The following is a 17,538-nucleotide window of genomic DNA, read 5'->3' as shown; positions in this document are numbered from 1 at the left end:
AGAAAAGAGGCTGGTCGTATGTCACAATGAGGGGCACAGTACTGGTAGAGCAGTGTGTGGGAATTTGCACATCCCCAAGTTACTCTATGCCTTACTCTAGCTGGTATTCTGGGACCCTTGTTTTCACGAGCATAAATTCCTTCACACAAAATGTGTAATAAATACAATAAGTTTCAGGTAACAGAAGAATCTCTGAGCACTCTGCAAATAAGGGTAAACCCACATCTCTCCAAAACATTTAAATAGCTGACTCAAGAAAGTCTCTAAGGGGCTGTTAACACACATTGCCAACAGATGAGAGCCTTTTGGAGGCTGAACAAAAGCATTGATAAGCGATCCCAAAGATCATCTAGCTGGGATGGAGAGAGAAGGCATGTAAAGCCTTGACTGTGTGAGCCTAAACTCTGAAATCCAACCATTAGGAGCAAATAAATAATTACTTAAAACTGGGGCTTAATTAAATAATTGAAAGGGAAGTATGGAAATTAAAATTGCTCCCAGGCCATGGTTTGGATGGTTTGGAGCAGTTTTAGTCCTCCCTTTGGTGGCTGTTTTTCATACTCCGCAATATGAATAGGTGGAGTTATATTGTTTTAAAGAAATTAAAGTAACTGTCCTAGCTTCCAAGATATGAATTCTGACACATGAAAGTACATAGGATCTTTGACTGCTACCAAGGTAGATTTATTTTAGGCACTGTGGTTTGATTTGGGACATTGTGAAATGGGGGTAGCCCTGAACCCTGCATTATGGCTAAGGGAGTTCAACATGCAGGGTGATTTTCACAGGGGAACTCTGAATATCCAGGACAGGTGTTGAACAAAGTAAATGTTAATGAGATATATATTGTAATAAAATAATAGAATTAAGTCTCTCCAATATGGGTTTGCCAATTAAATATATATTCAGGACTATACTTCTGGACATCTGTCGCTATATAAAAATGTCAGAAAATACAGTCAACAATAGATTAAAAGACTACTCCCCCCCATCCCTCGTTCCCCCCGTATCTGATTAGTGGGTGGTATAACTGGAGGGATGGCTAGACAGATGGATAAATGTAGAATTCTTGTGTAAAAAAAAAAAAAAAAAACCATCCCCCCCAAAACCTCCAACTTCCCCTCAAAAATTGTTAACAATTTCAAACTTGTTTCTAAGACAGAAGAATTTATGCTGAAAGTATAGAGTGACCCAGTTCTGCACTGCTGATAGTTTGCCCTGAGGCCAGAGTATCACATTAGATGTGACTTAATCAATCTGATTGTTTTTGACATGCTTTCACTTATTTATGTAACTGTGTTCTCAGCAGGCAATAAAAGGCAGTCCCGGTCCATCCCCTCTGCGGCCCTTCCTTGAGACACTGGGGTCAGGGCCTCATGTATTTCAGGCAGACACTTCCCTCTCTGCGTTCCCATTGGTGTTGGTAAGGATGTATACTGTTGCCAGGCTGTGGCATCACACGCCACTTGCAAGCGAGAACTGAGCTGGCACAGCGTTATTTATGTAGGACCTGGTTTAAGAAGAGATGGAAAATTACTATTTTTTTTAAAAAGTTTGTCATACTTGAGTTCTTCAAACAATGGGGGATAGCAGGGAGACCCCAGTCACTCTAGAAATCAACCCTCCCTGACATGGAGGATGTACTTCACCTCCTTTGCTCTGAGATGATTCCTGCTCTAGTGTCTCTGATCTCTTACCTTATATATTATCAAACTTCCATCAATACAACGTAGATTAATGGTGAAATGCCTTGTGATATCTCCATTTTCAAATAGTTCCTGTGTAAAAGCTGGGGGGGGGGGGAATTGTGTGCGCGCAGCAGCACGTGGAAAAGGAAAGGGAATGAACCCAAAACCTATGCAATCCCCTCCTGCCCCCCAGCTTCCTAATTCCTCAGCTAAAGTAACATTGATAACATGAAGTGCCACGTCAGAAGCACTAGGCTCATGTGTCAGACCAGCAGACATCCAGGGGGTTCTTATACCTTTCATAGCTAAGTACCTTAGCTGTGGGGAAAGCACAGACAGGCAAGCCAGGGTATGACTGCATTTCGAGAGACACCTTTATAAACAATATTGCACGCACACAGTGACCTAAATCCTACTGGTAGCACTATTGTAATAAACCACAGGACTAGATTGTGACTGGCCCTGTACGAGTGCACAAGGTTGAGTATACATGATGATTCCTTCCCTGGTGGCTGTGCGCAGGGAGCAGAGGCCACACACTCGGCTAGTGGAGGTTGAGGGAGGTATCGCTCAGGGCAGAAGGGAACGTGCATTGCACTCTATCAAAGGATAGCAAAGCTGCAGCTCCAGGGTACAGTATGCTGAAAGCCCTGGAGCAGTCCTGGCTAAGTGAGTCAAGGTTCCTCTACTGTCTCCTTCCCCTGCATGTGGGCTATCATTTGTTTTCCCGGTCTGGCCTACAGTGTGTGAGGCAGCTACTATATGGTATTTTAAAAGGGGAAAATTTTGGCAGGCTCAGAACATAACTGATCATTTTCCCCATTAACTGTCTTTTCCAAAGCTAGCAAATGACCCATTAGGTGATTTTTGTTTTAACGCCACTGTGTTTTTCCTTCCTTCCCACTTATGGAACCCAATTTCAGCTTTAAGCTTCTGCTGGGCCTTTAAAATAAACGAGAGAAATCAAATCTGTGCAACACCCTGGTAGTTACCTCTGTACGATGCAATCACTGCTGCACTGGTCAGGTTCTCAGGTTTGTGTGCGGAGGTGGGGTGGGTAGGATGGGATTTCAGTCTTCCAGAGCGCAAGTAAAGGCTCAGACCTCCAAGTGGTTCTGGGCCCTGGCACTGAGCTTTGCTGTTCAATCATGATAAAAAACCACCCTGTGTTTTCACCTGCTGCTTATAACACAGGATCCCCAACAGCAAAGTCAAATGCCACCTGAAAAGAGGCCCAGTGAGAAATGGGTTCTGCATCGCAAAAAGAAGTCCCCTCAGATCATGCTGTCCCCACGGCCATTCTCCAGCATTGAGAGCAAAGTCTGGATGCTCCCCTTCCTCACCCCAGATGGAAAAGCCAAGAAGACGTCGCAGAGGAAGAGACTCAAACCCCTGTACAAGCGCTTCAGCTGTGACGACATGTGGCTGGAGAGGTACCGGAAAAGGAATCTAGAGAAGGAGACGCAGTTGGAGAGAGAGATTCAATTGAGGAACCTCCCAGAGGACCAGTTAAAAGTAAGAAATTGGATATCATCCTTCCTCTCTTCTCTGGCACTGTACTCCTCCTCCTCTCCGGCTGCTTCCTTCTGCTGTCATCTTCTTCTCTCTTCAGGCTGCATCTCGCGGCAGCTCTGTCTGCTTCCCTTTGGGCCTCTGGTCTGTGGCAACCAAGCATGTAAAATTAAACTCTCACCAGCCCAGTGACTGTCTTGAAGACAGGAGGCTTCTGTTGTTGCTAAAAGCGTGCAGCTTCTGCTCTGTCACATGGTCTGTGATGGGGAGCGATAGCATCAAATCTCTCTCTCGGCGGGCGGGGAGATGGAAGGAGGGGGGAACAAATCAGTCTTCTAATGTCAATAAAAATTCACTAATGAAATCTGTTACTATGCAGTGTTATTCCCTGGGGGCTGCTGCATCTCTTCAAAGAGAGACACCCCCCGTTCTCCCCCGTTCCTTAACTTCTGAGTCAAATGCTGCACTCCTTATTCAGGCAAAACTCCCATTGATTCCCAGAGGGAAGGACTGCAAGAAGCGCTTGACAGAAACTCTCCATGGGAGCCTGTAAATTGATACTATTGGTTTGAAAACTGCTCCGATTATTGCCCATTGATAGTGTCTTTAGGAAATGTGCTATTGCTGCTTGTGACAAAGGCCATCTGCCACTTTGACTCATGCAGACAACACTGCTCGACTCTTGTAGGCAAGACCAAGGTTTCCATGAACTTTAGTGAGAGCCGTGTGTGTATCCAAGAGCAGAATTTAGCCTATGTGTTGAAAGAGCTAAAATAGGCTCAGAAAGGAGGCATCTGTATGCAGCTTTCTGCTAATAAAATGGAAACACTTTAGGCCTAGCTTTGGAAGATGTAGGTTTTCAAATAAAAAAGCTCCTGTCAGGGATTGTGTGTGGGTGAGTTTGCTGCATTTATTATTTCCCTTTCTTTGTGTAGACTCTTAGAAATGCTAATAGAATGTCTCTGACTGCCATTGTATTAAAGAGAGCCTCTTTGAGAATTTAGGCCTTGATCCCGCAAACCCTTAAGCATATGCTTAACTTCATACACATGAGCAGTCCTGTTGAAGTCAGTGAGACTACTTGAATGCCTAACATTCAGCGTTTCTATCAGTTCTTGTGAGGAGAGAATGGAGGATAATGGCAAGATTGGGGGCCTTATGCCCTATATTTGATCTACCTTAAAATGATTAAGATAGCCAGATTGATTCTAAAAATAGAGTTGATGAAAAATTATCCTCCATTCTCTCCTCAAAAGAACTCAGCATGCCGAATTTCTGTAGGCCCACACAACATGAGCTCATCTGCTGGTGCTACCACAGCTGGGTCCTAATAAATATTGGGCCAATCCTATGATGCACTGTAAACTCTTAGCTCCCTGAGGGTGCTCAACACCTTATGGGGGCTCAGGCTCACTATGGGCAGGTTCTGCTGACAGTGAGTGATGCTCCTGGCTCAGAAGACAACATTCTGGGCATACGATGTATTGTGACCTTGCTGATGTTTTTTAGTAAAAGCGATCGTGTTATTTTCAGCATTGTGTAAAATACTGGGCAAATGACTGATTGTTTTCAAGGGGAAAAATGATTTTCAGACTTGCATAGACTTCATTCTAAACAAAAGGCAGTAAAATGTGTTAAAAAATAATTGCTTGACAGCGTGAACGGCGGTGGAAATGTAATTAATGCTACAACAAATTTTAGCCAGCATCTAAAATATTAAAGCTTGTAGAAAGGGCGATGAATTATTTCATCATCTTTCACTTCTCCCTTTAGGTCCAGATGCTCTTCATTCTACTCATCTGCTCCCTAGGCTGAAAACTATTGCTACCAATAAACACTGTCTCCATTAAACCTTTCCACTTTCTTTTTCTGCTGGTAACTTTAAACTGCAATCAGCTGTGTAAGTATAAGGGCTACTTAGAAATCCGTTATTCCTTTAAGGGAATAATTTGCACACAACTTGTTACCCCAAACGGAGTTACCCAGACACTTTAACTTGAATGCACTAGCTTGGATAAAAGAGTAAAACAAGTGTATTACCTACAAAGAGAGAGATTGTAAGTGCGTATAAGTAATGAGCTGTAAAAGTCAGAAATGGTGACAAGAAAAATAAACATAAAACACTTACTGGTGCCTAACTTAACAAACTATATCAGATTCAAAACAGTTTTCTCATCACATGCTATTAGCAGTCTTACTTACGAAACCCTTTGGACCTGGACCCCTCCCCCAGAGTCTAACAGCTGTTTCCTTTGTCTCCTCAGGACTTAGGGTGACCAGATGTCCCTATTTTATAGGGACAGTCCTGATTTTTGGGTCTTTTTCTTATATAGGCTCCTATTACCCCCCCCCATCCCGATTTTTCACATTTGCTATCTGGTCACCTTACCTCAGGTGCAGTGAATGAGATGGGCAGGGAGAGAGAAAGGGGTGTCCTGGGTGTTTGCCTCTGGAGTTAAGAGTTTCAGTCGCCTGTTGAGAAATATTTCCAGCTGGGAGCAAGGCGACAGGCAGTCTGTGTGGGAAGAAACTCCAGGCTGTTTCTTTGCTAAATTGTAGATTTTTGCCCCTGCCCCCTTTCTGCCAAAGAATGGCCACTTGTTTACACCTGCCTGTGGTGTCAGCTTGCCCTTTGTCTCTGAGGAAACGGTTTGGTCACTCCCCAGACTTCTCTGGAAAATACTTTTATTCATAATTTCAGCTTTGTGTTTATAGCTTCACATATAATGCTGCCACATGGATTTTGCCATGATATTATTGATCAGCAAATTGAGTTTTCAAATGACACCTCACACAGCATACCTTGTACAAAAATTATTACAGTAGGGTGTGAACGCAGGTGTATAGTCTGTCACAGTTGGTCTTTGTTTTGCTCAGGTCCAGTAAGATGCTGATCTTCCTTGAATGGGGGGAGTCTATATAAATCCCCAGAGTCCAAACATGAAGCTGGACTCAGCTGTCACTTACAATGAAATATCGCCCATAACAAGCTGAGTGTCTGCTAATCTCATGTTTTAAAGTGTTAACATTTAACTGGTCCCAGCTAGCCTTTGAAGTTAACACTGCCTGAAGTGGAATGAGAGAAATTCACACGATTGTTGGTAAATCGGTTTCATTTTGGCTGGCCACTGACTTGCATTCATGTACATAGTGCAGGGGCTCTCAATGCAGCCTGGAGTGTTATAGATGTATTTTAATGCAATCATATATTCAGAAGACTAGAGCAAAATCAATGTCCAATCCACAGTTCTGTGTAGTCCACTGATTCTTTAGGGGCAATCCAAATCTGTGACCCCCCATCTGTTTTCAGAATTCTTTTGCAGGAGCTGTTTTAGCAGCATCTACTCATTCTCTCTTCTCCTCTCTACTTCAACACATCATTAAACCCTGACAGTTGAACTTGACTGCGGTCATATGTGCATCTGGTAGAACACAGCTTCTGGGTAATTCAGCAGAACCCAAGTCCCTTGCTGCTGGACTTCTGAGGAATCCAGAAATGGGACAGCAGAGGATGGTTATACCAAACAGTTCCATTTTATATTCTGCACTGGAAATAACAAACAGTGGAAAAAGCAAATCTGATCTCTCACCTTGCTAAGTAGACTCCTGTCAGTGTCCCCCTCAGAGCCTCATGTCAAACACATGCATTTTACATGTGTGAAACAACGGAAACTTAGGGTATGTCTACGCTGTGGGATAATGCACACTATGGGGGTGTGATTTCCAGAGCACACTGTGTTGCAAATTAATTGGTCTGTGTAGACCCTGCTGGTGCACTTTAACGTTTGAAACAGTATTACATCAAAGCGCGCTAGAGCACCTTCAGTGCACCCCAGCAGGGTCTACACAGACCAACTGATGCATAACATGTTAGTGCCTTTAGAAATCACACTCTTATAGAGCACATTACCCACTGTGCAGACAAACGCTTAGGCTTGTAAGCAACAATTGAAAACAGCAGAATGAAGAAGACTATTATAGTTTAACAATCAACATCAATAACATGCTGAAAATTTTAAGGCTGTAATCTCCCATTACATTCCTAACCAGCTAAACTCTCTACATAGAACACAAGGAAACCTATCTTAATGTAACAAATAAAATATAGCACCATGTTACAGGAAATGTATGTACACATACAGGCCCAAATTACACCATTGTCAATCCCACTAACTTCAGTAGTCACTTAAATGGGGAGAGCCTTTGGCCCAGAGAATTGTTAAAGTGTGCAAAAACGTGCATTGTATGTTGTACAAGAGGATGTGTCTCCTTTAACACACAGAGGTATCCTTCTATTAAGATCTGTGATTATAGCCAGATCACGTGTGTTGTGGTTGTATCAGGTTCACTCTGGAAGGATAACCAAGTTGTTTGGGAGCAGAGCTTGGACCAGGTAAGATGCCTCTCTTGTGCATCTTAAGAATGGGGATGTGGTAAAAGGCCTTTTCCAAATATAGAATTCCTTAGGGGGTATTTAACTGCTTGCTGGCATAAGAAGAGCCCAGCTGAAGCAAAGCTTGCGTTTTTTCTAAGGAGCAGTTAGTATAGTATTTGGCCCATAGCTTCTGCTGTAACAGAAATTGTAGTGTGCACAGCACAATAATGTCTTCTACCCTGTTTACAACTAAATATCATAGACATCATGCTTGGTATTTGCATTTCTGTGCTTTGCCTATTTTGCGCTGTCTTGTCATTTGAAGTGGGTGTGCCCCCGGTGGGGCTTTATTGTTATTGTCTAAACAAACAGACGCTGCTTAGCTTAATTTGCACAGGATTTACTCTGTTACACTGGAGATGGCGATTGGTGGGAAAACATTGGCTCTGGTCTCTGTATTCCAAGAGAGTAAACCCCGTGGACTGGAACGGAAGAGTATCGCTTTCAGCTACCTGAGCAGTGTGGTTGCTTTGCTTTTTTTCTTTCAGAAGAATATAGTCATTTTGCTAAGAACCAGTTTTCTTAAAGAAGCCATTGGCAGGAAGCCAGGTCTGCATGACATCCCTGGTTACTTACGGTATTGTAGGTGAACAAGGAAGCAAAGATTATGCTTGTGGTGACAGACCAGTGTACTAGCAGGAAAGGAGAAGGATCCTAGTATGAATACTGGATTTCTGTATTCCAGACCTTTATTTCGGTGATGGATGAGACTATTGTTGCTATGAAAAGCTCAGAAGTAGTAAAGGAAAAGGACAGTAATGGTAGTGGGCTGGGGGCTTGCCATACCCATGAGACCAACCCTTTCTGGCCTGCTGCTGTCAAATTAATTTCATTTACACTTGCAGTCACTAATATTCTACCCAGTGCACAGCAGCGAGAGATACGAGATAGAGAAATAATAAAAATGAAACAGAAAAAAATATGCAATGAAAGCAAACTTAGCTTGTGCTCCAGTAACTCCAGCGTTTGGTGTCTTTGATCACATTGCATATTGTGCTAAGATCCTGGATGATCTATAATGTGATAGGGTTTCATCAATTTGTAGCATGGTACATGTCATCTGTGTTCCCTGATGAACTAGTAGAGGGATACTCAGTTTGCAGCATTCCTCTGGCTCCTTAGTGAACCGAGTATTCTGGCTCCAGCAGGTCATTTCCACATCCTATTGATTGAAAGTGCTGCTTGTTCAATCTCATGAGATCTACTTATGCTATCTCATACTGAGTTCAGCATACTTTCACCGCATATCATGATGGCCGGGTCCTCCAGGTCTGTTTCCTCCCCACCTATTGAATTGCTGAGCTTTAGTGTGAATTCTACTGGGAAGAAAGGATCCATTCTAAGACTGATACGGCTCAATCTACCACATCCTGTTTCCATTACCAAGTTCAAGTTGACAGCTGTTAGTTCCTATTTCAAGGCAGTGGGGGATGGATCGGGCTGAACATGTCTTGCTATGGAAAAAGTTCCAAAAAAATAAAAGGTTTTCTTGCAATAGCAATAAACAAAGCAAATGAACTTTCCTTTCAGGATTTTTTTTGGGGGGGGAGGGGGTTGGGCAGGTGAAAACTGCCTTTTCTCTTGGTGAATGTCCCTCTTCCATTTTTATCCATGGAGAAAGCTGCTTTCACTGGCAAAACAGGCTCTGATTAATTTTTATTGGGTAAAAATTTCATGGGATGAATTAGTCCATATTTGGGATAGTCCATATAATGCTCAGTTTTCAAAAGAAATCTCTTGTCTTTTTTCTTCTTCCTTCACAAGGTGTTTAACAGAAGGGAAATAATTTCATGTGTTTCTAGGGCAAAACAGATGCTAGTTAAGAATGACAGGGTACCTATTAAAATGTTGTCTGTGCAAGACGGCATCATGGCTCAGTTAACCTTTTCTTCTGTCCCTGTCACCTTGGAGCTCTGTCCTCTCCATCACTGTTTGAATCTCCATTTTAAAGAAGAGGCTCTTTTTGATGGGACAGACCCATCTCCCTAACTATAAATCACCTGATCCTGCAAATCCTTATCTTACTCACACTAGCAATCACTACAGCTGGAAGGAAATGTTTCAGGATGAAGCCCATAATTCGTACTTCTGGGTACCTAAGCTTAATGTTGCCTTTGTTTTCCTTTTCTTTCTTGCAGGCTAGAATGAGTCTGTCCATAACTTCTCCAGTTGCCTTTGAGATTCTTCCCCTGAAGTTGCATCCATTTTCCCAGAGCACCCCAACAGGCTTAGACTGCGTGGGCTGGAGACGGCGTATCTCATTTCCTGGTGTGTATGCTGCAGTCTTACTTCGACAACTGTTGTGCAAGAATTAATTTCTGTTTCATTGAATACAGAAACTGGATAGTATTGGCAATATCATCCAATTCTGTTATATTAATGAATGTGCCCTTACAGTTCACATATCCTCAGGCTAAAGCTGTGCAGTTAAGGCTCTTTCTGTGGGTGGCTCCTACTACCAGCATATTACAGATGGAGCAAGAGTAACTCACTATATCTCTCTAGGTCCTGTCAGTGGATTTGAAAGTTTGAATGCATCCTCAGTACTTACAGCCCTTGTAGCAATAACAATGCAACCAAATGTCATCTTTCATAGTATAAGCTAATCACCGTGAAGGGCAGGAAGGATTTTTTTCTCCATCTAAACATTGCAGTGTTGATTAGGTGCACCTTGCAAGCTTTGCATCAGGTGTTGGATGTGGCTGAAGGCAGGATACTTGAATGAATGGTCTGATGCAGTGTAATAAGTCCTACTTTTCTTCATCAATGCATTCTCTGTGCTCACTCAACTAAGTAAGGACACGTCTCAGTAACTGTCCTGGTGCATCTTGGGAATGAGTATTATGTCTGTGAGTAAAGAGGAGGTTTAGGGGAAAGGGGATGCTCCTAATACTTGACACAAACCCAGAAGTTCTCTTTTTTAGGTAGTTCAATGGCCCTGGTTTTTGTAGTATCTGAGCACCTGACAATCGTTGTTAACTTTATCCTCACAACACCTCTGTGAAATAGGGACTCCCAATCTATCTCCATTGTGTAGATGGGGAACTGAGGCACTAAGACCAAGGGACCTGCCCAAGGTTGACACAGGAAAGCTGGGGCAGGACAGGTTATTGAACGCAAGTTAAACCTGGGTGCCAGGCTAGTGCCCTAACTACATGACCATCCTTCCTCTCAATGTAGAGGCTTATACTTCGCCACACCAGCACATTATACACTTCCAGAGTTTCAGGCCCTGCATGCTGACAGCTGCAGTGTACCTGTGGTGGCTTCTGCTGGGAGACTGAGAAACCCTGAAGAAAACATCTCCAAGCCAGGTGCTCCTGTCTGCTTAGTCAGGCAGAGATAACCAAAAAGATATGGAAATGGAGAGGAAAGGTCCAGCCATGGGGGTTGCCTTAGGATTCTGATACTTGGGCTGTGCTCTCCCAGAGGATCTGCATGGTTTGTCAGCCATGCCATCTCTGCATGGCTGCAAACCCTTCCCATGTGACATTGACCCCAGAAGGGTAAACCTTGCAGAGTTGCTAACTGCATTGAGTCCTCCCTGTGGGGTCTCTGTGGGAGGGAAGCATCGGGACTTGTTTGAGTTAGTTCTCTCACAGCGTGGAGCAAAAGAATGCAATTTGTTGTAAGCATCCCTCACTGCAAGTCACATTGTAAGTGCAAAGTGTGAACCTGCAACTGAGAAAAACAGATCAATAGTAATAATGTAGAGCAAGACTTGGTGGTGAAAGGGGATGTCCTACTGTCCCATGGGAACTTCACCTAGCTCAAGATGATCTCACCTAAATTGCAGGTTTCATTAGGTTCTGACAAACAACAGAGTGTCTGCTTCATGCTAGCTGGAGATCTTTGGGGTACGATTCTCTAAGTTGGTAAGTAGGCACTAAAACAGCTAAATGAGCCTTGAGGACCAAATGTCTCCAGTATTTAAGAGATCATGTTAAAGGAGGATATGTGCTGTATTTTTATGTGGAATATGCATGAGATCAGATGTCTACTTAATTTCCAGTTACTTGACTTTTTTAAAAATTCAAATGCAAGCCTCACACTTTATTAAACAGGTTCTTGTGTTCTCCAGATAACCATATCTGCAGAAAGATAAGCTGATAACTCTAGCAGTTTCAGAGTGGGATGCAGAAAGAACATTATGTAGAAGATTTTCAAAGGCACCGTTGGCAGCTAGGCGCCTAACTCCTATTTACAGGCAGTGGGAATTGGGCACAGAAATGCCATTTGTGCCTTTGAAAATCTCCCCCTATGATTTCAGCAATATAGTCACCCTGATAAACTTAACACTGGGTATACAGATTTTAATCCTTATCAGGATGACCGACATCTGCACTAATCATCTACTTAAGCAGAGTATTACGAACAGCTGGGTTAAAAATTGTTTGCTTTATGGTGGTTAGTAAAATTCAAACACAGAGGCTGCGGATTAGCCCTGGAGACCAGAAAACAAACTATTTCTTATCACAATGTCACCCCCTCCCTCCTTTGCTCTGCCGACAATGATGGCGTTTATTGCCAGCCTGTGTGTTATTCCCACAAGCACCTTTATGATTTTTCCCCTACTGCCGCTTAGGCTTGGGAAGAACTCCCCAATACAATTCACAAAGCTGCTGCCTTAGCCTGTTTCAAATCCCTACCTTTGCTGAGATGTCTACAGATCACAGTAGCGACCTGTGTCTACTGACATCACTATAACTCTGTTACCTTTTCTTGCCTCCATCCTGAGTGTTAGTTTATTCACCAGTTGCATATTGTTTAAATCTTAGGCTCTGATTGTGAGCATTCTGGAGCGACATCTGCACTAATCATCTACTTAAGCAGAGTAGTTGTCTGTGTTTTGCCTAGTCAAATAAAACCCTAATCCCTATTTGGGATCCTTTAGGCACTGCCACAATAGAAATAAATAATACTAATGTTCTGAGTGCAGCTGGCTCAGAGAACTTGAAATTCATAGTAGCCCCCAGTGGGGGGTATTTATATGGAAATAGTTGAAACTTTATTATTATTTTTTTAAGTAAAATGAAAAGTGAATTTGGACTGACCAATAGGTGGTGCCCTGGGTTTTTAGAAAACACTTCCCCAGCAAAAGGGACCATTAAAGTTGCATCTTCTGGAGGCACAGAATATTCTGAGATCAGCAGTGAATACGAGTGAATGTTTAATGTTATGACCTACACATGAACCTCAGGAATTCTGCTTGAAGCTGCAGCAAACTGGAATGAAATGCCACAAAACCTTTTCATAGTAACAAAATCCTCTGGAGAGGGTAAGACGCTTTTCCTAGCGTTGCCATCTCAGTGATCAACTACTACTAGGGCTTCATGTAAAAGGTGTGTGTGTGTGTGTGTGTGTGTGTGTGTGTGTGTGTGTGTGTGTGTGTGTGTGTGTGTGTGTGTTAGGGTGACCAGACAGCAAGTGTGAAAAATCGGGATGGGGGTGGGGGTAATGGAAGCCTATAGAAGAAAAAGACCACAAAATCGGGACTCTCCCTATAAAATCAGGACATCTGGTCACCATAGTGTATGTTTGTGTTTGCTTGCCCATTTTCATCCTGGTAGGATATTTCTCTGAAGCCAGTAAGAAAACTAACCCATTTGACTGGGCAATGCTCCAGGCTCACTGGTGAATCTTAAGATCAAAAACATCTTGGATGCAGCTGCAGTATAAAAATATGTACATTTCATTTCTTACACAGCTCTGTTTTTATAATTGCTGCCCTGGACAGAGCTGTGGGTTATTTATAACAAAATTGAATATGACTGTTTACCAGATCTTTTTAAAATCATTTAATATTTATTCTTGACTTTAAAGTTTAAATAGCTTCTGTATTAATAATAATTTAATTCATGGAAAGCCACTGTATACACTGATGCAAGGAAAATGGAGGCCTCCTGCAGTTGTGTTGTGTGTGGCCAGGTGATGGATTTTGGTAAAACCCCCACTTCCAGAATCTGCTCCTTGCATCAGGTTGGGCAGGGGGCTCTACAGAGGCTTCTGTGAGTTTGGAAATTTCCTAAACTTCCCTCCAGTCCTCCTTGTATGGCAGGATGATGGCCATGATGCATGGCATTCATTGAGGGTGCATGATTAATGCAGGGGAAATTGTGTGATCTTCATCCATGCTTCTGTCCCTTGTACTAGGACAAGAGTATGCTGTGCATGGTCTTCTAACAATTTAGATCCTTCTGGGATAATTGAGATGCAGAAGTTTGAATCTTTCCTCTTAGAGACTCTAGAGGTTGGGGTCGGACAGTTAATTGCATGTTCCAAGGGTGGTTTCTTGTAAGGTTCTGCAAAGTTCCAATCTGTCACCCTGTAACAGGGCGGGACTCACCCCTGCAGCTCCTCCTGCTGGTGTCCTGGGAATTAGCTCTTTTTCCAGCTCCGGAGCGCCTTCTGCAGGCAGGTGTCTCCCGCTGCCGCTGGCCCCCATGTCCCTCCCAGGACCCAATGCCCCTTGTCTTTGGGGTGCTGCCCCCTGGCAATACCCCCACAGTCTCAGGGTCTCCCCACCCTGCCTCAGTCGTGGGCTACTGCCAGTCACCATCTAGCCCCCGCTCACTGGGGCAGACTGCAGTGTAAAAGCCACTCATCATAGGCAAGCGGGGTTTGGACCTGCTGCCTCTGCCTACCCGTGGGCTGCCCCCTGCAACCTCAGTACCAAATTGGCCTTCCACTAGGCCGCAGCCTGGGGGTTTCCAGGCCCGAACTCCCCAGCTCCCTTGGCCTTCCCCTAGCCCTGCTTCACTCCAGGTACCTTCTCTCAGCTCCCTGCAGCCAGGTCCCTCCCTCTCAAAGCTAGAGGGAGTATCTGCCAGCTCCTGGCTCCCTGGCCTTTTATAGGGACAGGTATGGCCTGATTGGGGTGTCGCCACAGCTGTGGCTATTTCCCCAATCAGCCTAGTAGCTGCTTTCTCCCAGCCACAGCCCTCCCCAGGGCTGCTTTTAACCCCTGTTCCTCAGGAGTGGGGCAGCTGCTCCACTACATACCCCTTTGTTCAATGAGGCCTGTAGGGATGCTTATGAGACACTAGTAGGTGGAGGAGATGCAGCTCTAACTCCCTTTTACTAAAAATCAGTTGCTTGTGTATTGTTTTCCCTATGTGCGGTGGAGTCTGAATGAAAATGTGTTTGTTGAGCCTTAATCCAGATAAGTGTAGGGTGATACTGATAGGTGGTTGTGCTCTGCAAAGGTTATTGAGGGAGATAGGACCATGGTTTGTCAAGAAGATTTGCAATCTGCAGTGGAACTCCTGACTCTCTGGCCGCTCTGGGAATCTAAGGTGGCATTGATTGCTACACTAAGTGCTTTTGCCATTAGTGTTTAGTTAGATGGTTATGACCTTTCCTCTCCAGTTGATGCCTGGCAACAGTTACCCGTGCCGCTGTGACTGGATTACGACAGTGTACCATAGGTGATGGTACATTTAAAAATAACAAATTGTGAGCTTTGGTGAGTGCAATACACAGATGTCCACTTGCTTAGCAAAGTCGACCATAGGGCATATATCACAACTCTTCTCCAGAGGCTCTGCTGGCTTCCTACCCATCACCTTCTGCAATTCCAGGTATTGACTTTGATCTATGAATCCTTTATGTTTTGGGCCATATATTCCTGAGAAACTGTGTCTCAGTACACTGCCTCAGAGGACAAGATCAACTTGTCTGGAGACTGGGAGCAAAATTCAGGTTCTGATCCTAGTTGCAAACATCCTAGATCCACAAACAGTTTGCAGACCTGAGATGAGATTAGTTGAAAAGTTCATTCCCCTCCCTGTCAGCTGGCCCATCTCTCCCTCCCTCTCCCTTCCTCCACCAGGACCGAACCCCAGCATTATTGTTGCTCTCTTCAGGTGGGCCAGTTGCCTCTCACCTTGCCAGCACCTCCCTTTTCTGAGGCTGAGTACTCTCGCCCAGACTTTCAGGGGGTGTTATGTGAATTGTCCTCCCATCATTTGGCTTCTGGGGTGGCATCCTGGAATAGCCCACTGTGCACACACAAATTGTTGGAGTCTTTGGGGTGGTCCAGGAAAATACCTGCCTCTTTCCGTTATAGGGTGAGTGAGAGAAGAAGGGAAACATTTCCTCTATCGTTACAGCTGGCTACCAGGCTCACCACAGGAGTATTGACACTGCATAAGACTTAACACATTCACTAATATCTACGCACTGGGGATTATGGGAGTCTATGATGCTAGCAGTTTCCTAAAGTAGAAAAGGGAGTGTTTTTCCATCTCCCACTCCAATGTGTGAGTACAAGGGAGGACAGGAAACACCGGTTTCTGCTTCTCCTCTCATCAAGACTCTGGTGGATTGGCGAGAGCAGCCCAAGCCTGATTTCTAGAAAATGTGAAGAAGCAGCTACTTGGCACCCTCTGAAGGTCCCAAAGAGGGGCTACTGGGCCCAGTACAAAGAAGAGAGGGAGGGCTGGTCACTGACCTCCTAGAAGAGAGGAATGGTGAGATTTTGAGGGGGCCATGGTTTGAAGAATGGATGGATAAAGTGTTAGGAGAGTCCTGAGGAGATGACTGTCCTGATGGTTTTGGTTCAAGGAAACCTGTTAGGGTTGTTCCATTGTCAGACTGCCATGAAACATTTGGATGATGTAGTCCAGGTGAACCAAAATCAACAGAGTTTGCTCTCTCCTCATGGGTGAATGTAGAGAGGAGAAATGTCAGATCTAAAGGCCACCATTGAAACCAAAGTAAATGTTTTATAAAAGGATGCATCTTATGCCACACTTGCTGTGAATAATAAAACAGGGCTGTCTAGAATCAAGTGTTGGAACTCAGTGTGAACAAAACAAAACATAATGGCAGCTGGAGAGTTCCTACCTGAGGAATGGTTTCTCTAAGGACTTTCTGAAGTAATGTGTTACCGCAGTGGCTGGTTTGCCTTGCCCCTCTAGGCAAATGGAGCATCCCTCATGTTCTCAGGAACAGCTGACACACAGCCTTCAATATGAAAACCTCTTTCAGCTGACCAAGACAGCACGGGTATCATCTACTCTGTTTGATAAGGGCCTGTCACACTGGGAAAATTTCCTCCCAAATTCAAACTGGCTCTGCTAAGCCAGTTTTAAAACTGTTCAGGGTTGAAGTGTAGACCTGATTTAGGGGGATAGGATCACTCTTAGTGAACCAGATGAGATCTCCTTATTCTCGTAACCAGTTCATACTTCCTAAGCCTGGTCTCCACTATTTCTCCAGCAAGTTTTAACGCTGGCCCAGCTGAACCAATTTTAAAACCAGGTTGAATTTGTTTGGAAATTTCCTCTGTGTAGACCAGCCTTAAGAACCAAAGGATATTTAACTTTATTGTCCGCCGACAACCCAAGAGATGAACTAAAGAATGGTGCCTCTGGGTACACTTCAGCTGCTCACCAGGGTGCACGGCAGCATCAGTACTGGTGCTGGCATGAGCCCTGAGCTTGCTCCCTTCTTGCCAGTGGTGAGAGAACTACCTGACATTGCTCTGGCCATGGCATCTGGGGAACCTGGCCCATTTTTATTTTCGTATAAGCCCCATGGATAGGGAGTTTTTACGTCTGCATTAACTAGACACACCGAGAGCAGTGTCAGTGTAAGCAGAGTTAGGGATTTGCTTAGTGAGATGACCTGCTTGAGTACAGGAAAATGTTTTTTCAGCAGAGAGACTGTTTGTTTGCTCAGCATCCTGTGGCTGACTTCCATCCTGTTTTCCCAGCAATGGATAGGCTGTTACGCTCACACTGGGCAACAGTTAATGTGAAGATGTTTGACAACTGCTGGAGAAATCTATTCAAGGGGAGAAACAATAGCTTAATAAGAGGCCTTCATTATATCTTATAAATATTTAGCAGTCTTGTAGTTTGGCTAAATAACAAGATAGGCTGTTTTACTCACATAGTT

General features: G+C 44.0%; 1 protein-coding gene across 1 annotated transcript in view; it reads left to right on the top strand.

Annotated features, from left to right (window-relative positions):
- Nucleotides 1–17,538, top strand: part of LOC128843202 (uncharacterized) — a 336,468-nt gene that overhangs the window by 153,065 nt on the left and 165,865 nt on the right. The window contains 2 exon segments of the mRNA XM_054039816.1: nucleotides 2,883–3,203; nucleotides 9,774–9,903. Of these exon segments, the coding sequence (XP_053895791.1) occupies nucleotides 2,883–3,203; nucleotides 9,774–9,903 (451 nt within the window).

This window comes from Malaclemys terrapin, chromosome 9 (assembly GCF_027887155.1).
Source record: "Malaclemys terrapin pileata isolate rMalTer1 chromosome 9, rMalTer1.hap1, whole genome shotgun sequence".
Lineage (NCBI taxonomy): Eukaryota > Metazoa > Chordata > Testudines > Emydidae > Malaclemys > Malaclemys terrapin.
This window is presented reverse-complemented; position numbering and strand designations above follow the sequence as displayed.